At 60.8% G+C, this 24,962-nt stretch overlaps 3 protein-coding genes across 5 annotated transcripts; 1 reads left to right on the forward strand and 2 right to left on the reverse strand.

Moving 5' to 3' along the window:
* Positions 1 to 970: 970 nt before the first annotated feature.
* Positions 971 to 4,970, reverse strand: KAZALD1 (Kazal type serine peptidase inhibitor domain 1). Its single transcript, XM_057421070.1, has 4 exons — positions 4,454 to 4,970; positions 3,088 to 3,248; positions 1,818 to 1,965; positions 971 to 1,616 (listed from the first exon to the last, which is right to left on the reverse strand). The coding sequence occupies exons 1-4, from the start codon at positions 4,953 to 4,955 to the stop codon at positions 1,531 to 1,533; spliced, it is 897 nt and encodes a 298-aa protein (XP_057277053.1). The 5' UTR covers positions 4,956 to 4,970; the 3' UTR covers positions 971 to 1,530.
* Positions 4,971 to 12,289: 7,319 nt separating this feature from the next.
* On the reverse strand, positions 12,290 to 17,100 carry SFXN3 (sideroflexin 3). The gene is made up of 11 exons (XM_057421063.1): positions 16,889 to 17,100; positions 16,217 to 16,383; positions 15,781 to 15,951; positions 15,566 to 15,664; positions 15,249 to 15,324; positions 14,722 to 14,807; positions 14,187 to 14,314; positions 14,035 to 14,084; positions 13,894 to 13,943; positions 13,531 to 13,578; positions 12,290 to 13,221 (listed from the first exon to the last, which is right to left on the reverse strand). Exons 1-11 carry the CDS (start codon positions 17,060 to 17,062, stop codon positions 13,125 to 13,127), a joined length of 1,146 nt encoding a protein of 381 aa, XP_057277046.1. The 5' UTR covers positions 17,063 to 17,100; the 3' UTR covers positions 12,290 to 13,124.
* Positions 17,101 to 17,637: 537 nt separating this feature from the next.
* Positions 17,638 to 24,914, forward strand: PDZD7 (PDZ domain containing 7). Of its 3 annotated transcripts, XM_057421034.1 has the most exons (17): positions 17,638 to 17,704; positions 18,168 to 18,574; positions 18,739 to 18,879; positions 19,280 to 19,454; positions 19,796 to 19,972; positions 20,190 to 20,337; positions 20,571 to 20,631; positions 21,063 to 21,488; positions 21,903 to 22,106; positions 22,302 to 22,343; positions 22,517 to 22,674; positions 22,855 to 22,946; positions 23,085 to 23,176; positions 23,269 to 23,340; positions 23,782 to 24,270; positions 24,500 to 24,600; positions 24,724 to 24,914. In XM_057421034.1, the coding sequence occupies exons 2-17, from the start codon at positions 18,382 to 18,384 to the stop codon at positions 24,871 to 24,873; spliced, it is 2,721 nt and encodes a 906-aa protein (XP_057277017.1). In that variant the 5' UTR covers positions 17,638 to 17,704; positions 18,168 to 18,381; the 3' UTR covers positions 24,874 to 24,914. The 3 variants fall into 3 exon arrangements, with proteins under 3 accessions (XP_057277017.1, XP_057277018.1, XP_057277019.1); XM_057421035.1 differs by lacking the exon at positions 22,302 to 22,343; XM_057421036.1 differs by lacking the exon at positions 17,638 to 17,704 and having other exon boundaries at positions 18,437 to 18,574; positions 19,285 to 19,454.
* Positions 24,915 to 24,962: the final 48 nt, after the last annotated feature.

The raw sequence follows: 24,962 nt of genomic DNA on the forward strand, positions 1-24,962 counted from the left end.
AATCCCTTTTATTTGCTTGTGCAGGTTTTGATGCTGTAATTGCACCATCTGAGCCAGCTCTCCAGAGAAGGAAGAAGAGAAGAAAACCAAAGACAAGGGAAGAAGAACAGCCTGGCGCCCAAGCCGCCAGCCTCGTTGCATCCTGCCTGCTCCTGCCTTGGGACTGGCCAGCTTCTTCCTCCCAGGGTCTGGCTCCTTGCCACAGCTCTGGACCTCCCTGGAGCTGGGACCAGGAGCAGTTTAGTCCACAGGGAAGTTTTGAGTCCCATAAGTCTTGTAAACGCTACTGGTTTGGCGGGGGGGTGTGGGGTGTGGGGTGTGTGTGGCAAAGCTCCCCTTGAGTGTGAGCTCAACCCTGGGATGTGCATGGGAAGGGGTCCTGACAGCCCTCTCCAGCATGGAGCATCTTCGGGCTTCCTTCCCACGATAACAGTTTGTTCCAAATCACCAGGCCAGGCACAGAGCTGCTCTGCCCCATCCATGCTGTGGCCACCTGGGTGGAGGCCTGGTGTCATGGGGTACAGGACTCCAAGATGAAGATGGACCAAGGTGGGATGGGACCCAAACTGATGGGGGTGCAATGAGCCAGCTTGATGCATCCCCATGGCACAGGGGATGGACTGCTGGGGATACCCATGTGGGGCAAAAGGGGCAGGAGCCACACTGGGACCAGCTGTGAGCACCAGGATGGGCAGGAGGGCTCCTCAGCCCAAGCACCCCCACAATGGACAAGGTATCATCCACAGTGTTTGCACCATGCCCCAGCTCCAGAATAATCTTTGGGGATGCAGGGGACTGTCAGCTGGTCTGTGCTGGCTTTGACTCACATGTGTATTTAACTAACAACTGAAATAGCAAAATAGAGAGCTATGTGGAAGGGAAAGAACAAAGTCAGTTGAAAAAGGCCAGTGTGTTTCTGACCACATGGGCAGCTGGGCTGGAGAAAAGACAGCACTGAAAACCACAAGTGTCTGGCTTCCTCAAATCACTATTTTTCTGGCTAAAAACAAAACAGAAGAGAAGGATGTTTTGGCAGCAGGTTCCCTGGATCCAGGGGAGATGCCTGGCTGTCCCTGTGCTTGGGGGACATAGGGCTGAAGCACTGGGTGTCCCAGCCAGGTCCCATCCCTCCGCTCTGGTTTCCCCAAAATGCTCCACGCAGGGCAGAAACTCCATCGCCCTGGCTTCCCTCTCTCATGGGGGGTGCCTCTACCCCCAGCACCAAGTCCTCATCACACACAGCATGGCTGTCGCCACAGCATCCCACCTGCCACCCTGTCCCCGCTCAGTGCTGGAGGACAGACCCACCCCTGGTCCAAGCCCTGTGCCACCAACCAGCCAGTGTCCCCTCCCTGAGCACCCCAGCAAAGGGATGTGTCACCCTGTCCCCACCCCAGCAAAAGAGGCTGCTGTGCCAGGACTGTTCAGAGGAGTTTTGGGCTGAGATGCGCTTGCTCCGGAGATGTCCCCGCCCCTGGGAATGGCCACTATGGGCAAGGCGATCTCTGCAGCCAGACATCCACCTCTGGGCTAGTAATAGTCCTCCTCGCTCTCTCCATAGTCCTCTGGGGTGGTGTGAGGCTTCGGCAGGGAAAAGCGTGTCAGGTTGAGCTGGTCTGAAACGGCAACATGGGACAATGTGACATTGACCCCTGCAGTGCCCGTCCCCATTCCCACCAGAACCAAACCCAAACCATGCACAGCCGCCTGCATGCACAGCCCTGTGCTCCAGCAGCTCCCACCACACCAGCGCACCCTGCCAAAGCATCCTCTCTCCCATGCCTGTGAGAGCACAGGGACAGGGACATGGTGCTCACCCGGCGTGAGGACGGTCAGGCTGGCTAACGCCATCGCCTCCCCGACCCTGTTCCTGGCGAAGCAGCGGTAGGTGCCTTCGTCTGTCTCTCGCACGCCCTGGATCTGCAGCCAGCCTGTCACTTCGTATTTCTGGGGGCCGCCTCTGAACTGCAAAAGGGGGGATTCTGGTTAGTGCTGGGGCCAGGAAAACCCCACATGGGGCTGGGACGGACGGGAAGGGGAAAGTGAACACAGGGAAACTCCTGGCCCCACCTCCGGAAGTACCATTTCGGTGACAAGCACAGATTCCCTGGATGCAGGTCCCCCATTTTCTCACTACCCAGGGGAGGAGATGGTAATGGGCATCTTCTTGCCCTCAGGAGGGCCTAGGACCCTGCTTGGAGCAGGACTCTGCAGACGTGACTGGACTCTCAGCTGTCCCCCTGTGGTCCCCAAACAGCAGGAGGACGTCGGCACTGATGGATGCTCTGCAGGGTGGCAGAAGTGAGGGGGCATCTGTGCCATGGGAAAAGCTAGCTGAGGATGGATCAGAGGAGCCCCATATCGCCTGTTCTGGCAGGCAGTGTGGTCCCAGGATTGCTCTGCCACCAACCATGCTATTTTCCATGTCCCCAGCAAGAAATAACCTCCTGACCCAGCTGCTGCTGTGTTTGCAGGCTGCTATTATGCTGTGGTGGCCAGGGGTGGAGGACAGCTGAGTCTCCTCCAGCCATGCAGGGTTGTCCTGCGTGGGGTCCTTGACCAGACCCTGTGACAGTATGAAGGGCAGAAAGATGGAAGGGGACCAGCACATTACCAGCAACAGTGCCAGGTCCCACCTGCTCCCCTGGCTCCCCACATCCATTCCACCAGTTTCCTCCCCAGTGATGCCTGGCTACCATTCATGTGTGCCTCTGCCCACACCCTCTAATAGCTGGGTACACCGTCTGGGCACTATATTTGGATGCTGACCCCTGGTGAATGGAGCCAGCAGGCAGAGCAAACTGAAGGCAGGAAGGTGGGAAACTCCCTGCTGCAGGACTCTGCAGGTCCTAAGAGTTATGAAGTTCAAAAACTAGTAGAGAAAATTGCAGACAAGAGCTATGCTGATAGCTCCTACCATCCAGACACTCAGCCAGTCCCCATGGTGTGCAGGCTTCAATCAACACTTCTCATGGCCAGGCAGTCAGGCTTGGTTACCTGACCACCCTCAGGTCTGATTGCCCACAAGCTCTGGCAAGGGCTGGGTCACCCGGGGACCATGTCTAACACCCTAGGCACACTGCTCACCTGGACAGAGATGTGGGGATCATCTCCAGGCAGCAGCATCTCCGTGCCATCCTTCCTCCACTCAATGGATGCCATGGGGTAGGCAAAGACCTCACAGCCAAAGATGACGTCCTGCCCGGTGATGTTCCACGTGTCATATGGAGGAGAGGTGATCTGGGGTTCTGGGGAACAGGGACAGGAGAGCAAGGTGGGCTCAGAAGAGGTCCCACCCTCAGCAGGTCCCATGGGCTCTCCTGGGCTGGTCCCCTCTGAGGTGGCAGCATTTGGCTCATGCAGAGATGCTGGGATCTTTCCCATGCCCCTCTCTTCTCCCACCCATGGCAGACCCTCACCTTGGAGCTAGGACATGGTCCCTCCTTGCAGCCAACACCGGGGACTCCCTCCCCAGCCCCCCCAGTCCATAGGGGTTACCACCCCTCCTGGCCTTACTTTCCCTGCCTGTGCAGTGATGGTCAGAGCTACGCAGCAACACTACAAAGCAAAGCTCTCCTGCACATTCAGAGCATGCTCTTCCTGGAGGGAAAAGGCAGAGAAACACTTACGCAGCCCAAGGCTGGTGAGAATGGCTGAGGTGGATGACCTTCCAAGCCAAACAAGGTCTCTGTTCTGGCACAGGGCTCGTGCCACTGATCAAGGGAGCCAGCAGGTCCCCGGCTACTGTATGGAGCTGATACCTCCAGGTCTCACATCCCTTTCCTGGAGGGATGGAGTGAGGACTATGGTTCCTACACACACCACTCCAGGATCTGTCCCAAACCGTGAGGTTAAGAGAAGGCCTCCACCTCCAAATACATATGGGGCAAAGCCTCAAGGATTTGATGATCTACAGAACATAAAGTCAATATCCCTTGGGTTGCGGTGGCAGCCTTGGGTGACCTGTGCTGGGCTGGACAGGCTGGAGCATGGCCTCCCCATCACTGCCTGCCCAGCCAGCCAGGTTTCAGATGGGAGAGGTAAATCACATAGAGAAGTCAAACCGACCCAGGTTTCCATTTGCAGGAAGCAGCACATTTCTTGGGAGCACCAGGTCAGCGTGAACCCAGCACCGCAGCCAAGAATTTGCTAACAGTTCCCTGGAACTTCCCCATATGCTCCACCAGGATCTGCTGCTTCCCATAAACCCCACTCCCACTTGGCAAGGCTGCTCCCAGACTTCTCCAGGAGCTGGATCTGCAGGGGCTGCCACAGAGCAGCAGTGTGGGGGAACAGGGTGAGGGACCTGCCACTGCAAGGAGCAGCCCCCCGTGCTAATGTGTCCCGGCGGACACTGTGGGGTTGCTGCCAGATGAAATACTTAAACCAGACCCCCTTCCCAAGAACCACAGCCTCCATCCTGCTGCTCACACAGCTGCTCCTGGGGCTCTACCTGACTCGCAGGGACCCTCATGGGCCACGGTGAGGTTGGCATCAGGGTGTGCTCGGGCGACCTCCAGGAACCTGCAGATCTGGGCGTAGGTTTTGCCATCGGAGCCACAGAGAGCCATGTGGGAGAGGCAGGCGCACTGGGGCTCAGGAACCTCTCCATGCCGCAGGTCCCCGGCATCCAGCCGGCACTCCAGGTGCTCCCCGCACTTGCCATAGAAGTGGTTGGTGTTGTCCAGGTCGCAGATCTGCCCCTCCAGGTTGGCGCACTCCCAGCAGCAGTCGCAGGCATCCTGCACCGTGCCAGCCAGACACCCGCGCGGTGTCGGGCACTCCTCCGGCTGGCACTCGGCGCAGCCCTCCCCTTCCTCCAGCAGCCGTTGCCAGCCCCGCTGGAGGTAGTCAGAGGTGCTGGGAAAAGCCTGGCCCAGCTGGAGCAAAGCCCAGTGCAAGGAGAGCAAGGAAAGCATGAGGCAAGAGGAGATCAGGGTCTTGGCTTCAGACATCCTCGCAGCAGTCCCACTGTCACTTGGGACAGGGATCTCCAGCACTGCTCTGCCCTCCCTGGCTAGATCCGAGGAGACATCCTGGCCTGTGAGGAGAGAGGATGGGTGTTACCAGTGCAGGACACATCTCCCACCCCTCTGGCTCCTGTCTGGCTTGCCCTGAGCAGCAGCACTGCATGATGTGCAGGGTAAAGTCGGTCCCGGCCCCTTTCACCCCCAGTCCTGAAGCCACATCTTTCCCGTGCTGGGGCTCCCCAGCCAGCTCCTGCCCCAAGACACCAAGTGTGCTCTGGTGGGACAGGGCAGCTGACCCCAGACCTGCTGGTTGGGTAGAGCCCAGCCTGCTCTGACCCCACCATGGCCTGAGGGACCACAGGGCTTGCAGGGGGCAAAGAGGCTGCTCTACATTGTCATGGCTGAACCAGTTTGTACCCTGTTTGTCATCTCCTCTCAGGAAGCTGCTCTCAACCCAGGTGCCCCTTTCCTCTCCCTATCAATATGCAAGAGTCACAAGGCCTTTTTTCTTCCCTCTTCATCCAAACAACAGCAGTGGAGTGGCTCATCCTGCAGACAAGAGGTTCTTTCCAAGCTGAAGGCAGCCAGCGTAGAGGAGCTGAGCCAGAAGGATGCTCCTGCTGTTGGCTGGCTTTTGTCCTCCTCTCCTCCCTGTGCCATAACCCCTCTTTTAAGACACCACCCAGATAAGAAGGGAAAAAAACACCCCCATGAGAAAGCTCTGTGACCCCCTCAGTTGACACACAGGCAACAGAGACTGAGCACAGGGAAACTCAGCACTCAAGTGGACAATCAGTGGACTGGCAGCAGGCCCACTGTTGTCAGCCTGCATGAGCACAGTAGGGTCCCTGTCCCCAGACCCCAAGCCTGCATTACCCCCAACCCTAGGTTTGGGAAGCTGATCAACCTCAGGCTTTCTCTGCTGGGAGGAACACACGGGGGCCCACAGGCTGTCTCCAGAGGGGTGATAATGAACCAAACCCCTTAATGAACCCCATGGCCTCCGGTTACACCCTGGCTGCCTTCCCTGAGGTGAAGTGAAATTATGGTCCCTGCCCCAGGGCCACCCAGCAGGAGCGAGCGGGGCTGGGGAGGGGACCCAGGCTGCCCCCTCCTCTCCTGCTACCCAAAGGCACCCCACAGCCCCTCCCAGCCTGTGGGACTAACGCAGCCCAGAGCTGGGGTAAGCGCTGGGGACGGCCAGGTCAGCGGGTTACACACACCCCCACCTCCCCGATAACAAACAGCGAAGCTTTGACCCGTTTACCGGAGGCCACCGAACCGCCGGGCTGGAAAGGGCACGGGGTGCCGGAGCCCCCACCCCGGGCTGTGCGGAGCAAGGCTCCAGCCTCCGATGGATGTGGGGGGACGGAGGGTGAGCGCAAAGTTGTTCTGTGCTTCTCCGAGTCCGGGTGCAGGCGCTGGGGATCCTGGCTGAGCCCTGGGGAGGGGTTCCCCGGGAGCCACCCCGTCGTAAGCCGCCACTTACCGGAGGTGCGGTGCCGGGCAGCGGCGGTGGCAGCGGGGCTGCTGGTCCCCGGCGGCTCCGGCACCCGCCGTGATGTCAGCGAAACGTGAATCCCCCCGCCCCTCCCCTCCCCGGGCCCGCGGCCCAGCCCTGGACCGGGACCCGGGCTGGCCGGCACCCCTTCCGTGCCGGGGCTCTGCCACTCCGGCCTCCCGGCACCGGAGTCGCCCCAAGCCGTGTGTCGGGACCTGGGCTGATGCTCAGCTCCTTCCATGGACAGGAGGGGACCAGGCTGAGGGGCACAGACCCATCTTTGCGGGGCTCCATGGGATCAAGTGAATGGAAGGGATAAAGCCAGGGATGAGCACGGCTAGGGAAGTCTCTCAGCCTGTTTGGCTGGGAATTTCGATAGGAAACACAGTCTGAAACACTGAGCTGCTGCTGGAATTAAACAGCGGGATAATCCCTATAGGGTGCCAGTGCTCATCCCACCCCTGGAGCCAGCTACAAAGGGGGTATTGGGTGCTAGAAATGGCATTACCTTGGCTGGAGTAGAGCCGTTGGGAGTGGTGGTGGGGCTGCTTCAGGCCACAGCAGTGGAAAACCTGCGTGCGCAGGGCTGGGGCTCCAAGGCTGCCTCACTGCTCCCTGCCTCAGTTTCCCTGGCTCCAAGAAGCAGGGGACTGGGTTTGCATCTGCATCTTGCTCATGCTGCTGCTGTGCTGGCAGGGATCCCACAGCCCGTTCCCCTCCTCCAGGCAAGGAATTTTTGGGATTTGCTTCCCTGGTGAAGCCCAGGGAAAGCCAAGCCATTGCAGGACCCCTCAGAGGATCTGGTTTCCTTCAGTGCACTGCAGAAGTCTGCTTTTGCTTTCCAGCACCCTCCTGCAAGTTCATTCTGGGCTCCGGGGCTTTCGCACGTTCACATCGTGAATCCAGCCATGGTTCAGAAAATGCTCCAGGCTTCAGCCTCCTTAAACCAGCCTTTGCTGGCCAACCGCCCCCCCCTCCAGCCCCTCACTGGAGAGGGGGGTTTCCTGCTGGCTCTGCCTTCAGCTTTGCATCCTGCTCCCCCTCCGTGGCCCCCGGCCCCTTGGCTCAGGGCTGTCTCCCTCCCCTGCTCCCCTCGCCCAGCCCATTGAGCGCGGTCCCAGCGTGCCACAGGTTTTTGGGCCCCACATCCATGAGCAGCTGGGGCTGCAGCTGCTTTGGGAGCAGGAATAAGTCAGGAGGTACTGAGATTTTTCTACATGCACCCCCAGAGTTGGATCAGAGCCTGAGCAGAAAGGGCACAAGCTATAAGTGACCCAGCCAGGGGTGCCCTGCTTCCCCACCTTTGGACAAAGTGTTGCCTGCATGTTCAGGCATCCCTGCACCAAGCACACCCCCATCTGTCATTGCCCCACACAAAGGGCAAAGCAGTAAGGCAAGCCTGGCCCTACATGCCACCTTCAGCCCACACATCTCCTGGCCAGCACAGAAATAGAGCCAAAACTTAAATCCCAGGCACTGCTGAAAAGTGTGGCCAGTGATGGTCCATGGTTATTTGCTTCTCTTGTCTCTGACAGGGGAAATAAAGAGGGACAGGCCTCGATGCTGCTGTCTTCCCCATACAGGAGGACCCAGACCTGGCTCCTTCTCCCATGCACCATGGCCCAGGCATGTGGTATGTCCCCATGGGGTTACCATGGGCTCTGGGTGACTGGATTTATCCAAGCATTGCTGCAGCATCTGCCACTTGCAAGGTAGGGAGAAGCCACATCTCCAGATGGAGATCCATGGCCAGAGGTGAAATCCAGCCACAGATCTGATCAGGGAAAGCTCCAGCCATGGTACAACATAATGCAGCACCTGGAAGCCATGGGCAGGTCAGCTTAAAAAGATGGAACTCAAACCTGGCAGGTAATTAAACCTCTTGCTTAATGAGACTGTTGAATGTGCTAATGAATAGCAGCAGCTATGACTGAGGGGTGGAAGACCTATCCTTAACAAGGAGCTGTGCTCAATCACACCTTGATTCAATCAATGTGACCCACCAGCTGCACCCATGGCTTGCAGTTCCAGTTGGTGGGAGCAGATTTAGGGGGAAAAGGGTGGTCGCAGCCCTGCATGGCCTGACACTGGAGTAAATCACTTCCTTTCCCTGCTTGTGTTGGACAGTTATCCCTCTTTTCTCTTCATTTGCCCTGAGCTCAGTGAAGCTCCTGAAATTTGGCTTTAAAGGCTCAGCAAACCCCAAGCACCAAATCCCCCTCTTCCCTCCCTGGTGGGCTGCTCTCCATCACCATTTCCCCCATTCCATGCTGGTCCCATTGCAAGCCAGGAGTCTGTGGATGCTCTGGGTAAACCCACAGTCATGGCATCCCTCCAGAGCTCTGTCATCAGGATGTGCTCCTGATGGCAGAACCATAACAGCTGGGTTGCCATGCCCCCCTACTCCTGGCCCCACTAACCCCACCCCAGGCCCCAGGCTGATCTCCGAAATCACTCCAGGGGGATCTGGGACTTATGGCAGATGAGACGAAGTGAAAAACCCACCCTGGAAAAAAGGTCTGTGCCAAGTGGCTTAGTGCACTTCGTATCAGGGAGGGCTGGCCGAGACAGAAATGCAGGTTATGTCATAGCAGAAGCATCACTGGGAGATGCTGGGGCAGGGGTGATGCCAGCACACTGCCTGGGGCTGTGGGGGTCTCATTCCGGTAATAAACTAAGTCACCTTCATTTCACCTCAAACACACTGCTGCTCCTCTCTCTTGCTGTTTGGAGCAGCCTGACACGGCTGGGATCCACCAGCCCACCCCAAGCCTGTGCAGCTCTTGAGGGGGTCTCAGCCACATCCCGAGAGTCTGCTGAGGGTACAAGGTCCCTCCCAGCTTCGTGCCAGGCAGAACCCGCACTGGGAAACAGCCAGGCTCAGGTTTCTCCAAGCTTTTCCAGAGCAAATTCCTCCCAAGAACAAACCCGTCAGCAAATTCTTAGGGAAACGGTTGCAGCTGCGTGCAGGAGGGATGGGGGGCTCTCAGCCAGCCCCGAGGAGCAGTGGTTGGGTGGCAAGGGATGCTGCAGCCCCCGGGCTGCCATGGTGTCCCCAACCACAGCCTGCCGGGCCTCTTCTCCCGCAGGAGCCAGGGTCTGGCAGGACCGGATACTTCCCTTCTCCTTCCCTGCTGGGATTTTTCCAGCAGCCTCATCCAAGAACAGCTCGTATAACCTGGGATCGGGAACCAAACAGGCAGCAGGGGCTGCATTCCCAGGGATCCCCCCTCTCTGCCTGGCCCCCGCCTGACATGGCTATGTTAACTTTGACACCTCGGTTCCCACCGCCCTGCGACATGCCGGGCTCCCCCCACATCTCTGACCCGCAGCAAACGGGAGCACCCCCTAAACGTCCTTGCCTGCCCCCTCACCGCCTGCGGGGCTGACCCTGTAGAGAGGAGAGGGCAGGAGGCGCGGGCAGGATGTGCAGGCATGCGGTGCAGGCAGCAGGCTGCGGGGTCTCTGCTGCCACCTCCAGGGCACTGCTGGCCTCGTCGCTGTCCCCTTGCCGTGACACTGCCCTGGAGCAATGCACGGCCACCTCAGCTCCCCTTCCTTGTATGTCCCTGCACCCTAAAGCAATCCGTCCCCCCGCAACGAACCCATCTTGGAAGCCCCCACCGCAGTGTAGTGTCCTGAAGGGCTTAGGGGCTCTCTGCTCAGCCTGCCCTTGGTGCATAGAATGCATAGCCCCCCACATGGGGTATTTGCTCCAGAGGGTGATGCCAGCTCAGTGGTACACCGTCCCCTTCGCCACATCCCTTTTCTCATCCTCCTCTAGCGTCAGCGGGGCTGGGACACAGCCAGAGAAGGTGACCCACCGCCAGTGCCCCAGCACCCGCTGCCACCAAGGATGGGAGCTGGGGAGGGGGAGCCTGCCTACCCCCCCCCCCCCCGCAAGAGGCTACCCATTTCCAGGCGTCATTAAAGAGCAATTAGCTGGAAATTAAGCTGAGAACAAGTATTGATTAGCTCATTAAGGCTGGGGGAGCCGGCTGCGGCGGTAGGAATTGCTGCCGCTCGCCCTCATTATGGGCAAGGTTAAAGCTTGCGGTCAGGCAGCTCATTAAAAATGCCAGGACCAATCGATGTCCCCAGCCCAGCGCTGCCCAGAATCTCTGGGGACACCCAGCTGCTGCCTTCTGGGGACTGGCCCATGACCTCTGGGATGTGCCAGCTCAGGAAGGGACTGAGCATCCGTGCTAATGGGCTCCTCCGCAGAGGCAGCCATATTGCCTTTGGGCTTGTCAACCCCCCAAAACTCTCTAGCCAGGGGGTCATCTTTCTCTCCCCACCAGAGATGAGTTTGTCAGGTCTCAGCTTAGCAGTGCCAGCTTGTGTGGGCTAGGGACAGACCAAAGGAGATCCCAGGGATAGCATGAAGCAGCTGGGGACATGGGGACAGGCAAAAGACACCCAGTGGCTCTGTGTGGCTGAGTGCTGCCATGCCACCCTGCTGTGCACCCCAGTCCCACAATAGTGGGAGCTACTGGGGTTAGCCCAGGCTCTGCCACCCTGAGCCTCTGTGTCTCCAGTCCAGAGTCTCTATTCCATCCAGAGTCCTTCCCATCCCCATCTCTGCCTCGACCAGGAGCCAGGGCCAGCTCCCAGCCACTGCACGTATGGAGGATGTCCCTGCACAGGCTGGTGGTGTGGGGGGAGGCAGGTGTCATCATTATTTTTGTTTTCTTTGCACTGCCCTGGATATATATTGTATTCTCAGCTAATCCCGTTCAATTACACCACAATAAAACACATAATAAAAACGTAATTCATTTTTCCCGAGCGCTCCATCTCCCTGTGTCTTGGCAAGCTATTAAAAATTTGTCTTCATTTTTCTGGCAAGAGCCTTGTACCTTTTCATCTTTAATTTATGAGAGCAGAATAGCTACTGACAAGCCCTTATTGCGCGGCGAGGGGCTGCATTATTTATAAGCCACCAATGGCTGGCTCAGGGGAGATATTTGCAATATGCCGGGGCTGGCAGGAGGAGGGGGACAGATCCCTGATGTGCTCGTCCCAGTCCTCTCCCCCACCCTGGGTGGGTGCTGGGTGCAGATGTTCTCCTAGGGGAGCACCCACAGCTCCTGCCCATCGGGAAGCTGCGGCACAGGGTGGCTCTGAGTTGCTGCGTCTGCCCATCTTGGGTTTTGCAGCAGCTCTTCCTCCTCCATCCTTTGGCACAGGGGTCATCGGAGCATGGTTGCCTTCATCCCTCCTCTCCCTCCGTGGATATCCATCGCTCCTGACTACCCTGGCCAGGATAGTCAGGACCTGGCAAGCCTGACCCAGGTTTGCCAGGGTGCCACAACACAGCAATGTGCTCTCTGACAGCCATGCATAGAAAGCTGGATAAAAATAACCCCACTGGAGAGACAGGCACAGGCCCAAGGCCAGGGTTGAAGCTGAGTGTCCTGTGATCAGGCTGAGAGAAGGGGCGGGAGCACGGGCAGAGCCAGGGGGATGCTCCGGACTCTCCAAATCAGCAGCATGCAGGGCAGCAGCTTAGCAGAGCCCTCTGAGCGGCAGTGAGGTACAAAGCTGACTGTGCTAAAAAAAGCCCTCCTGACAGCTGGATAAGCTTAAGCACACACCAAGCCTGCCCAAGCCGCTGCAAAAGCAGCAGGGTGGAAAACAGGGAGCAGAGCCCAGCCCTAGGGAGAACAGGGGCACCCTGGCAGCCCTGCTTCCCCTCCCTCCCGCTCCCATCCTCATCCCAACAGCAGCCCCTTTTCCACCATATACAAACTGGCAAGCACCATGCTTCTCTTTGCTTTTGGTTTTATATGAACAACCTGCCTTTATTATTTGGTACATACAGGTATATGATATGTATATAAAAAATAACTAGAGGAAACCACAGTGCACTTAAAGCTATTTGAGAAGGTCCACCTGAAAGCAAAGCACTCCAGGAACAGGTAGAGTGACCCCTCCGGGGGAGCCCAGCCCTGAACAGAGATGGCATTAAAATGAGAATAAAAAGAGGACTTTCTGCTGGGATTAAAATGTGCCATTTGTTCTGGGGATGGAAAGAGCAGAAATCCAGACTAAATCCGTGGAGCAGCCAGGAAGAGAGCAGAGGGTGAGCTGAGAGCACGAAGCAGGGCAGGGAGAGCCCCCCCGCCCTGGGTTTGAGCCACTGCGTGCACTTGAAATCACTCACCCATGGCTATTTTGGGAATGGGGAGCTTTCCTCTCCAAACACTGCTCTGCCATCCCCAGGCGCCAGCTGTTGAACCGCTGGGCAACGTGGGGTGCCTGCAGAAGGGTTCACCCTCTGAAGGCTGTAATTGTCTGCTACCTCCTAAAGCTGGAGAGCACCTTTTTCTTCTCCACTCCACATCCCTGCTTACAAGGTGCAGCTGCCTATGTTCCCCCATGTACCACACACAGCTATGGGCACACACAGGGTGAGCATGGGAGAAGCACACCAGGGTGACAACCAGGACATCTTCAAAGCAGCGCTAAGCCTGGGTATGGGAATAGGGTTGGGTCCAGTGCTGTGGGCACCCCAGGAAGCAGGGACCTATGGACACGCGATGGACAAGGGAAAGCAGCTTTGGCCCCAGAGGGATCTGAAGGGTGAAGCTCAGCGATGCGCTGGCCTGGCAGCTCCATGGCACGCATCTCAGACACCCTGGGACCCTGGTTCAGAGCCCTTTGTTGAAATAGACGGTCTCCAGCTGTGGGTCTTTCTCCCGTATCCGAGCTTGGACTTCAGGCTCCAGGCGACTCACCAGCATCGAGCTGCCAAAAAGACATGGATACAGAGGATTGAGGGGGGATACCCATCAGTGGCCTCAAATTGAAGAACTGCAGCACCCCATGGGGACATTCCCATGGCCCAGCACAGACCTTTGGGTCTGCACCACTGTGGGTGCACAGGGACGTGTGTGCACAGGGACATTTGTGCACACAGTTTCAAGCCTCTGACTGCTCAAAGGAGCAAAAACATCTCCTGGGAGTCAGTGAGCACAAGGAGATCACACATCCTTTGCCTGCACCCCATGCCCTGCCCCATGGGAGCCATATACATGGGCAAGGTGCTGACCTTACCTTTTCTGAGGGAAGAGGGCACAGCACAGTGGGGTCGCGAACACCAAGCTGCAAGGGAAACACACGGAGAGAAGTGGGGCTGTGTAAATCACCTGCAAAGCCCGTGCCCATCAGTGTGGGAGAACAGCAATGCTGAGCAGGAGCCCATGGCAGGCTTGAGAGACACTGAGATGGAGCAAAACAGCTCTCAGCCCTAGGACCTTGTATCCCATCTCATCTGCCTCGGGGGCACCACCTTGGTATCTCCCCGAGGAGCTTTGTGATGGCTCTCACCTCCCCTGCCAAGCAGATCCCCAGCAGCACTGCCCCCAAAACCATGCTCAGTCTGTGGGCAGCAATGCCCATCAGCAGAGGAAGACTTACCAGAATCCCACCAGGCCAACCTGCAGCGGAGCGTTCAGGTACGGGTACCGCTGCCAGGGACAGGGAGAGGTTGTGTCAGTGGGATGGACAGGGTGCCAGCACTGTGGCAGGCAAGGGGTACCCCCTGGGACCACCAGGTACCTTCAGGAAAGCTCTCTTCTCCAGCACGTTCATGATCACCGGGGGAATGGCTGAGGCAGAGAGGAAGAAGATGAGCTCCAGTGCTCAAAGCTTTCCCATGGTGCCAGGGGCTGGCTGCAGCTTCCAGACACAGGTAGACAGGGGACACTCACCCATGGCCGGGGCTGCCATACCGATCCGGGACACCACCACCTGGAAAATGGCCTTCTGGGCTGCGGCCGTGGACTCACCCAGGCGGTTCCCGTTCTCATCCGTGACTGGGATCCCCAGCTTGAGCTCCCTGCAGGGACAGAGGGAGTGAGTGGAGCCCAGTGTAAGTGGGTGGGGGATCAAGGGACAGGGCAGGGATACAGCACGTCTCCAAGGAGAGGTTGACATCCTCCTGTATTCCCCATTCACTGCCTGCATAGTAAGTTGGGAGGGCCTCAGCTGATCCCACATTCCCACTTGAGGGGTCCTCAACAGGGCTGGACAGGGAATTCACAGCCAGCTCAGCCAATAACCCCTTGCAATGCAACTGACTGCTTTCATCCTCAATCCAATGCCCCAAGGTGAGGGATGCCAGCAGGGCCAGGAAGGAAGATGGGGTGCCCCTGCAAGCCCAGGGCACTGCTTCCCACATCCTCCAACAGTGCCTGGTGAACCCCAATGTGAGCCCAAGCACCCCAGCCCAGCCCAGGGGCTCACCTCTGCCTCATCAGTGGGATGTTGATGCAGTTGGCAGCAGCCACAGCTGCAAAAGGCACGTACCGGCCGATGATGGCTGGCAAGTGCTGGGGGGGCAAGCAGGGAGCATGTCACACAGAGGGTCTGGGGGCAGAGCTGGCTGTCCCCAGGTCTGCCACCATCCCCCTTCAAGACCAGTGGAGAAAACTGTTCCCTCCTCCCCTGCAAGTCCCAGATGGTAAAAGCTGCACAGCTCAGGGGATCCAGGGTGTCCCATGTCCCCTCCCAGCCCGGGAGGGAAGCCAAGGGATGAAAGAAGCCTGGAGAGACCCTGCTGGGGATGAAGAGGGGTTGGAGGGACAGGCCACCTCCAGAGCCATTGCTGGGGAGAGGGGCTGCCTTGTGTGGATGGCCCCAGGAAACCCCTTTCCTCCATATTCTCCCCTGCCCCAGGTGTTGGGATGAATCCCTGCTCATCTCAGAGCTCAGGGAGACCCCACAGGGAGGGTCCCAGTGCCCCAGCCAGGGATGGCCAAGGGCCACCTTACCTTGGTGAGAGATTTGAGTCCCAGTGCTGTGACAACTGCCCCCGTGGTAGCACTCACATAGGCTGTCCCCAGCTGGCTGCAAGAGCAGGAGGTGACACTGACGAGCCAGGGTCCCCACATCCCACCTATAACCCCCCACACACAGAGGAAGGGACAGCATGCCCTTCAACAGCATCAGTACACCACTAACCCTGGCAGCCCCACTGGTGTCCATCTCTGACTGTACCAGGTCCCCATCATCCCATCTCACAATCCCCACCATTCAAGAAGCTATGTCATTTTGGGGGCCCCAAGGCACTGCTCAGAGAGATACTTACCTGGGGGTGATGGGTGCATCCCCGCTGCGGTTGGTGTAATTGACAACAGCGTTGAAGGACTGGTTGACCCACTGCCAGAACAGCACGGCCGGCGTGGTCCTACCAGAGAGAGGAGGGTGCTGGTGGCACTGGAGGATGCCACCCATGCTCCTACATGGGATGTGTGTCCCCATCTCGTGCAAGGGCCAGGGGTAGGGGGAACCCCTCCACCCTACCTGTAGAAGGTCAACATGCAGCCAGTAATGGTCATGTTCATGGGGACCTGGGCAGACATGCGTCCCACGAGGAGCATCTTTTCGCCCGTGTCCGGGTGGAAAGCTGAGTCGTAGATGTACTTTGCCTTCCAAAGCTGGTCCTCTGTCAGCCCTGGGGGTATCCTGCCCGCCCTGCCAGGTAAGGGTAGCACCTGTTGGGAGACCCTCTGCCAGCACCCACCTCCTGCCTGCCCTCCCGCCCCACGCAGGGAAGCTGGGAGATGCCTTAGGGACCAGTCAGGCAACCTGGGGAGCTGGCTTTGGAAAGGGTGGGACAGCATCACTCCCGTTTCCACCCCGAGGAATGGCCCCAGGGCTGTATTCTGTCAGGGAGCCTGGGAGTGGTGTGGAGCCTACGTGTGGGGGATGCGTGTGAGTCATAGCCCCCATTTGGTACCTGTAGTCCTCCACCACCCGGCGGGCCTCCTCCAGCGTGGTCCCCGAGAGCAGCAGGTTTCGGGGGTCGGTCACCATGAAGAAGTGCTTGGCCCGGCCCTGGAAGGTGCTCTGGTCCCAGCGGGGCTCACGGATGTTGATGGTGGCAGGCAGGGACGGTGGCATCTTCTGGGGTTGGAGGGGCAGCGCTTATGTGGGACGTGGTACCCATGTGTGTTCCCCCAGTGCATTCCTACCGGAGCTCCGCCAGTCCGCGGGGACACGGGGCAGGGAATGGAGACCCCCTTTTCAGTGGAGCTCAGTGGGAACCGCCCCAGCACCCGGAGCAGCTCGTTGGTGCGGTGACCCCATCATGCACCGCCCTCACCCTGCAACCCGGCAGCGGGGACCCCCAGGTCCGCGCACACCACCCAGCCCGGCACGCCCCCACTCCTCAAGGGCCCCCGGGCCACGGGTGAGGGACGGGGACCCGCACGCTGCCGGGGACCCGCGGGGGCGCTCGGAAGAGCTCGGGAAGGAGAAGTACCCCCCGGAAGGCACCGGAACACCGCTCGGCCCCATTTCCACGCCCTTCCCCGCGAGAAGGAGGCCTCTGCTCCCACCCCCCTCTGCTCCCAGCCCCCCCCCCACAACCGAGCGACCCCGGCCACGGAACCCCCCCACAGCCACTCACGGCTTTCCGGGACGCGCCCGCGCCGCCACCGCCCCGCTCCGGCCCGGCGCGCTGACGTACGCAGCCGTCACGGGATGGGGAGGGCGGCCCTGCGGAGGGGATCGGCAGGGGTTGCGCTGGACCGGGGCAGCCGCGGGGGGGGGGAACCGGTACGTGCCCGGGCACACGCGGCATCTGCCCCCCCGCAACCCCCCAGTGCCGGTGTGCGCCGGGGGGGTGCCGTAGGGCGGGACCTGCCCCGGTAGGTTGGGGGGGGGGGGGCTTCCCCCGCCCCCGTCCCCGCCTCCCCTCCTCCTGCCACCGCGCATCACCTGAAACCGCAGCGGTGTCGGGTTCGCGGCGCCGGGCCCGGATAGGGGGTCAAGGGCAGCCCAGGGTGGGCACGATGCCCCCCGGGGAGAGGGGCACGGGGGGACACCGGCTTGAGTAGCGGGGTGAGCAGGAGGGGTGACCCGTCGTGTATGTGTGTCCCTTCCCCGGCCGTGCCTCAGTTTCCCCCGTGTGCCTCGGGATGCAGAAGGGTCTGGGGGGGGGGCACCGCGTCCTGCGCCCCACAACAGCATCACTGGGGATGCACCCCCCGGACCTCCCCACGTCGTCCCCGCTGGGGAAGACACGCACAGGGCTCCCCCTCCCCGTTGCGAGGCCAGCCCCTGCCGCCCTTGATTGACAGCTCCCGCTCTCGATGACCGCACCGGTCCCGCAGGGACAGCCAATCCCCGCGGGCGGGGGGCGGGAAGCGGCGCTGTCTGCCCCCGTCCTCTCCGTCCCCCCCGCTCGCAGGTGTCTCTTTCACCGGTGGCACCATGGGGACAGGTGAGGAGGGCACGGGGCGGGGGAACCGGCGGCCGTGGCGGGGTCCGCAGCCCCCCTCCGGGGAGGGTCAGTGCCGGATGGTGCTGGGGAAGGGGGACAGCGGCGGGGTCGCCGTCGGGGGCTGGCAGGCGGCGGGGACACGAACGTATCTCGCTGGCCGGGCCATCACTTATTTATTGAGGTCAGGCTGGGGCGAGCAGGGGACGGGGCGGGGAGGACGGTGGAGGGGCCGTGGTGGAGTTTCTTCCACCCCACGCCTGGAAAATCCCATCGGGAACAGCATCCCCTTCCCCGCAGCAGCTCAGGGATGCGGTTCCCCCTCCCCTGCTCCTGCTGCAACCCCTCCGCAGGGAGGGCCGGTCCTTGCCCCATCGATGGCGGTACCCAGGAGCCCTGCAGCAGGGTCCTAGCGCGGGAGGGGACAAGGCTGGAGAGGGGGTCACGACGCTCCTTGTCTCCCCAGGCTGTGCCGCTGCTCCCGGGACCGGTCCTGCCAGCTCCGGGCACCCACGCCAGCCGTCCCCGCTATCGCGCTGCTAGGAGGGAGCAGTCCCGAGCCCGGGCATGTGCTGCTGGAATATGCCATGTCCCTCCCCGGCCGGCGGGCAGCCCCAGCCCCGTGAGGACACAGCCAGCCCCGAGCCGGACACCGGGACACCGGGGTGCCCAGCGCCGCCATGGCCCAGGGCTGGGATGCGGAACTGTCGGGGATGACGGCGGGCAGCCGGTCATGGAGCTCCAGTAGCGAGGCCAGCCTGGCGCCCCGCTACCTCCTCAGCAAGCAGAGCCGCCTGCTCAACGGGACCACCCGGGGCAGCCGCACCGCCTCCCCCATGGGCCGTGTCATCCTCATCAACACCCCCATAGAAGGTGAGTGGGGTGTCCCAGCCCTCTGCCCACTGTATGGCCAGAGGGCCTGGACACCTGAGGTTCCTGGGTCTGTGGGCAGGGAGAGGTGACCTGGGACTGGGGACATCCCCAGCAAGAGAAACCACCTCCTGCTGCTGCTTGGGTGACCCATCCTGTCCTCACAGCCAGCAGCAACGAGAGTGACATCATCAACGCCATCACGGTGGAAAAGAGTGTGGATGGCAAGCTTGGCTTCAGTGTCCGGGGTGGCTCCGAGCACGGGCTGGGCATCTTTGTCAGCAAAGTGGAGGAGGGCAGCGCTGCTGGTAAGCAGGACAGGGTGAGGGGCACTGGTGGGGACAGGCATGTGCCAGCAAGACCCTCCTAGGGAGCTCCCAGGGACATGGTGCCACAGTGGTGATGCCACCCTTCACAGTGACAAGCCCCTGTTTGCTCCTGCTGCCCCTGTCCATGGGATTTTCAGGCTTCCCAGAGGGAACAGGACAGGAGAGAGCAGCACCATGCTGATGGCTTTGAACTCCATCCCCGAGCCACAGCAAGGTGTTAGCCCCCCATGCCTAGCATGGCCTCAGTGCAATTGACAGGCATCCCCAACTCTGTTCTCTTGGGGTCCGGATCAGGTTTGGCACACATTGAGGGAGAGGACACCAAACAGGGGCATCAGCGTGGGGTCAGGTGTCCAGCTGAGCTGTGTGTCCCTCACAGAGCAGGCTGGGCTGTGTGTTGGTGACAAGATCACAGAGGTGAACAGCGTGAGCCTGGAGAACATCACCATGAGCAGTGCCGTCAAGGTCCTTACTGGCAACAACCGCCTCCGTATGGTGGTCCGGCGGATGGGCCGTGTGCCGGGCATCAAGTTCTCCAAGGAGAAGACAGCGTGGTGAGCAGGGCAAATCCCATGCCAGCAATCCAAAGCCCAGCCCCATGGAGGGCATCGTGGGGAGGCTTGGTGAGGGATGGTGAGGGACAGGGAGGATCCCAGAGCTGGGGGACCCTCAGGGTGGGAGGGCATTAAAGGTATCTGACAAAGATGGAGATAGCCCAGGGTGAGGGATGGATGGGATAGAAAGGTCTGGAGCAGGCAGGGTAAGTGCAAGCCCCATCCTTAACATCCCCCATTCCCATCGCTCTCCTCCACTGGGTGACACCAATGAACCCATCCTGCTGGAGGACAAGAGTCTGGCGCCTGAGCTCCCCCACAACACTGTGCCTGTGCTCCAGGGTGGACGTGGTGAACAGGCGCCTGGTGGTGGAGAAAAGTGGCTCAACTCCATCAGAGAGTGGCTCTGAGGATGGGCTGCGGCGCATCGTCCACCTCTACACCACCTCTGATGACTACTGCCTGGGCTTCAACATCCGCGGTGGCAGGGAGTTTGGCCTCGGCATCTACGTCTCCAAGTACGGCCACCCTGGAGGGCACAAGGGGGATGTGATGCTCTGTTCCCCACTGTACCCATGCTGGGGCTCTGCCCCCCTCCCTGGCTACCACACCCATCCTCATAAGACTGTGGCTATCAGCTCAATGGGTGTTGAAGCATGGAGCCTGGAGGTGTGGGACAGGAGCAGGGCTCCTGTGAGGGCTTGGACCCATCCTGTTCCCCCTTCACTGCCCTAGGGTGGACCCTGGGGGGCTTGCAGAGCAGAATGGCATTCGGGTGGGAGACCAAGTCCTTGCAGCCAATGGAGTCAAGTTTGAAGACATAAGCCATAGCAAGGCAGTGGAGGTGCTCAAGGGGCAGACCCACATCATGCTAACCATCAAGGTACCTCTGCCTGGCCCCATGGAACCCCCAGGTGAGGTGGGGGGTTGGTGTGTCCCCATGCTGGCACTTCCCCAGCTCAGTCAGGCGCCTGTGGGGCTGGTGTGGCTGCCAGCTGGTTGGGTTTCAGGCGGGTGGGAAGGCAGGGGGATGCATTATTCATGGCTGGCACCGGATCGGGTTTGCCCGGGACGGCTGGTGTGTGCTGACCCCTCGTTCTCTCCCCTTGTGCCTAGGAGACAGGCCGGTTCCCTGCCTACAAGGAGTTGGTGGCCGAGTACTGCTGGCTCAGTCGCTGTAAGGGCAACACTGTGCGGGTACTGGCAGGGGTACCGGACTAGGGGCCCCATACAAATGGCGTCTGGCCACCACGGGGAGGGAGAAGGTCCACATGCCATGGGGTCCCACAGCCTTGGAGGGGGCATGAAGCTCCCTGTGGTATGGTTAGCATCCCACACTCCTCATGGGCTTGCAGGGCCCCTGTCCTCCGTCCATGTGGACAGCCATGGACAGCAACCCTGTGGTCCTGGTGATCCTTCAGGGTCCTGCATGTTCCCTGTGCCTGGAGCCTGCTGGTTCCCATAACTCTGTGGGATTCCACGTGTCCATTGTAGGGGTCACAGGAGACCCTGTGGCCCTACAGGTCCCCACATACCCGCTGTGCTGGGATGCAGAGCTCCCTGTGACCCCACAGCATGTCACCCCATGTCCCTGCTGTGCCTTCGCAGTGACCAACGGGCAGCTGCAGCAGCTCTCTCAGACCTCAGAGACCAGCTCCTCCATCTCTTCCTACTCCTCGGGGCCAGTGCCAGGGGTGGTGAACGGGATGGGGACAGCCGCCCCAGGGCCCCCTGCCCGCACCGTGGACGTGGCCATCTCCACGGAGGACGGCCCGCGGCGGAGCTGGGTGCGGGACCGTGCTGAGCGGGCCATGCAGACCGAGCCAGCCGCCGAGGTGCTGCCAGAGATGCGGCGCACGGTGCGGCCCCCCGAGCTGCTGCGGGACACAGCCATCCGGGGCCAGGGTGCCCGCGAGCCCCCCGGTACCCATCCACGACGGACCTTTGCCCACTCGCCCAAGACAGCCCTGCTGCTGGCACTGAGCCGGCCCCGGCAGCCCATCACACGCTCACAGAGTGATCTCACCGTCGCTGGTAGGTGCCAGGCCATGGCCCTATGTATGAGTCTTGCCCCTAGCTGGGGTCCCCTCCAACCCTGCACCCACAGCCCTGGGAGTCCCACAGCTCAGACCCTGTTCCTGCTTGACCATCCTGTAGCCCCTGATGCACAGACACCTGGCTCCTGCTCCTGGGCACTCAATACCTCCCCCAGCCCATATTGATCTCTGGCCACCAGCCCTGGCCATCCTATAGTTCTGAGTAGCCCCAGCGCTGCCCCTGGGGCTTAGCAGTCCAGCCCCATAGCCCCTGAAGACCTGCTGCACCCCACAGCAGGACTCTCTTCCAGTCAATGCCCCCAGTAGCCCCTCCAAACGTCCCCCCCAAGTTCCCGTTAGGGTTGGCATCCCCCGGCCTCCCTATTCCAGCCCTCTTCGTCTCTGTTCCCAGAGGAGAAGCGGAAAAAGGAGAAGCCAGAGGGACAAGGGGCCCGGGCAGGGGCCCCAGGGCTGCACCGCTCCAAAACCCTCGTCAACCTCTTCTTCAAGGGGGGCCGTGCCACCAGCCAGAGCTGGGCCCCTCCCAGCCAGGAGCAGCCCGCTTCCGAACGCAGGGCACGTGCCAAGTCCCCGGGGCGCTCCGACGGGGACAGAGGTACCAGACTGGGGGACAGGATGGAAAGGGACCCAACCATGGACTGGTTCCGCCTTCTGTGGGCACTGTAGCCTTACTGTGGCATCCTTGGCACGGAGGGGGGGCACGGGGAGGATATGTCCATTCATGCAGCTTTGGCAATGGGCAGCGATGCTGCTCCCCCTCGGCACTCACCCCTCTCCATCTCCCTTGCAGTAGGCGCTGTGCAGAAGTTTGTCATCCGGAGCCTGAAGCGGGGTAACGGGGTGCCCGTGTGCCCAGGGGTGCTGTGGGGCAGGCTCTGCATGTGCCTGCCCCTGTGCTGCATGTGCCTGACTGGTGTGGAGCAAGCCATTGGGGTGGAGGGCTTTGTGGGGTGACCAGGGTGGTCCCTGCCCCTCTGGCCATCCCTCTTTGCTGTGCCCCCTTAGAGAAAAGCCGGCGTGCCAGCATCCTAGGCCCCACAGGCATTGCTGCCGTGCAGCCCAATGGCAGCGACCCCGAGGCACGACTCACACACATCCAGGACACTGCTGCACGCCTCCTGAGCCCTGACGAGGTGACGGCGGTGCTTCGCCACTGCTCCAGGGTATGGCACCGCGGGCAGAATGAGCAGGGCAGTGCCAGAATCCCAGGATCATCCCCAGGCAGCTCCTGCATCCCGGGGGCGTTGCCATCAGCACTATGTGCCCACGTTAAGCTCTTGGGGTTAAACTGAAGCATGGGAGGGGTGGGCACCTGTCTGCTGACACCCTTCCTGCACCCACAGTACCTGCATGAGGGCAGCGTGGAGGATTTGGTGCGGCCACTGCTGGCTATCCTGGATCGGCCTGAGAAGGTCCTGCTGCTGCGGGATGTGAGGTGGGTGTGCTGTGGGTGTATCCTGGGGTACCCGGTGCTGCCAGCTGGGTGATTGACCCAGTTTCACATACAGTCCAGCCCTGATCACACCCCATCTGAGAGGTTCCCACAACCTGTCTGCCCTCTTTACCCCGGCAGGAGTGTGGTGGCTCCCACAGACCTGGGCCGGTTTGACAGCATGGTGATGCCCCTGGAGCTGGAAGCCTTTGATGCCCTGAAGAGCCGCTCAGGTACAGCCTGGTCCCCAAGGGACCTTGGCTGGGGGCAGCAGGCAGAGGTGGGTACCGCTGGGGGCGTGACTGGTGTCTCTCCTTGAGTGCAGTGCGCTCGCCTGCCCTGCGCCCAGCTCACCACGATGTCCCTCCCAGGAGACACCTCATTACACCAGTGCCTGGTGAGTGCCACCCCATGGGGTCTGCCTGGCCTGTGGTGGGGTCTGCAGGCTGGAGGGGGGAGTACAGGGGCAGTCTGTGGTGGGAGAAAGGGAGCTGGGATGCTTGAGTGCAGGGGGTTGCAGGGGAGAGGGCATTTGGTGTCCCTAGATGCTGGGAGGCCCCAGAGTAGCAGCATCTCTGGTTCCTGGGTACCAGGGGGAAGGAGACACAGTCCCTGGAGAGAGATGGGGTGTCTGGGGGCTCTGAGGTGTCAGAGGTCCTAGGGAGGGGAGCTGGGGTGTCTGAATGTCCCTGGAGGAGGAAGATCTGGGGCCCTTTACACCAAGGAGGTCCGTAGGTGGCAGAGGTCCCCAGGCTTTGGCGTTCCCAGGGGATGGCAGGGGTCCCATAAAGCTGGTCTATGGGGTCTTGGGGGAAGGTCTGAGCCCCTCTTGTTGCAGACTATCGCGGCGGGTTCCTGCTGAAGCCAGTGGGGGCCCCAGATCTGGAGGGAGCCGAGGGGCTACAGGCGAGCCCGGGCCGGCCACGGGCCTCTGCCAGCCCCCGTCGGCTTCACCCATGCACCTACACCCCGCTCCCTGACGTGCCAGTGGATGCCTACGCCAGCACCAGCCGGCCCCTGGCCCCCACTGCCCCCAGGCCTCCCAACTGGCTGCTGGCTGAGGCCCCCCTGGGCGAGGGACATGGGCACTCACGCAGCTCCCGGCACAAGGAGGCCTCCAGCATGGTGCCCGATGGGGGGCTCGAGCTGCTGGGGAAGGCTCGGAGAGCACGCCCCCCCCTTGCACCTCTCTTTGGAGGGCCAGGGGGTGAGGCAGAAGCTGGGGTAGCCACCAATGGCCCTGGGGATGCTGGCAGAGAGGAAGAGGAGGAAGAGGAGGAGTATCAGCTGCTTACAGTCACCCTCTCCAAGCTGAAGCACTCGCTGGGTAGGTGGCACATGGGTAGGAGCCTAGGTGTGGGACTCTCCTCCTGGTACCAGCATCACTGGCTTGCCAGGCACCCCATTTAGGGGGCAAAGCCCCAAGCCCTCCTCCAAAATAGAAGATGAGGAGGTGCCTCTGCCCCAGCCCCTCATTCGTGCCCAGGGGAGGGTGTCCCATGCCCGGGAGTGGGTTGCAGTCTACCTGGTGTGAGGGCCTCTTGGCTCCTTTGCAGGGATCAGCATCTCTGGAGGCATCGAGTCACGGGCACAGCCCGTAGTGAAGATTGAGAAGATCTTCCCTGGGGGAGCTGCCTTCCTCAGCGGCATCCTCAAGGTATGGGGGGCACTTGAGAGCACCCAAACACCCCCATCCCATGGCGCTGCTGGGTGTTGGCAGTGCCCTGGCACTCCAAAAGCAGCTGTGCTTCACTCCACTGTCTTTCCTTACGGGGTCCAGGCCGGTCAGGAGCTGGTGTCAGTGGATGGACAGAGCCTGCAGAACGTCACCCACCAGCGGGCTGTGGACATCATCCGCCAGGCCTACCGCAACAAGGCCAAGGAGCCCATGGAGCTAGTGGTGCGGGTGCCTGGAGGTGCCCCAGAGTGATGCTGTACATATCCCCCTCTTCAAGAAACCATCCTGTGCTCCAGAGGCCAGTCTCAATGCAACGAGAGGGTGCAAGAGCCAGACCTACC

The sequence above is a fragment of the Pezoporus wallicus genome, unplaced genomic scaffold (genome assembly GCF_028554395.1).
Source record: "Pezoporus wallicus isolate ANWC-B61680 ecotype Strahan unplaced genomic scaffold, APGP_CSIRO_Pwel_v1 contig_3365, whole genome shotgun sequence".
NCBI classification, from domain to species: Eukaryota; Metazoa; Chordata; class Aves; order Psittaciformes; family Psittacidae; genus Pezoporus; species Pezoporus wallicus.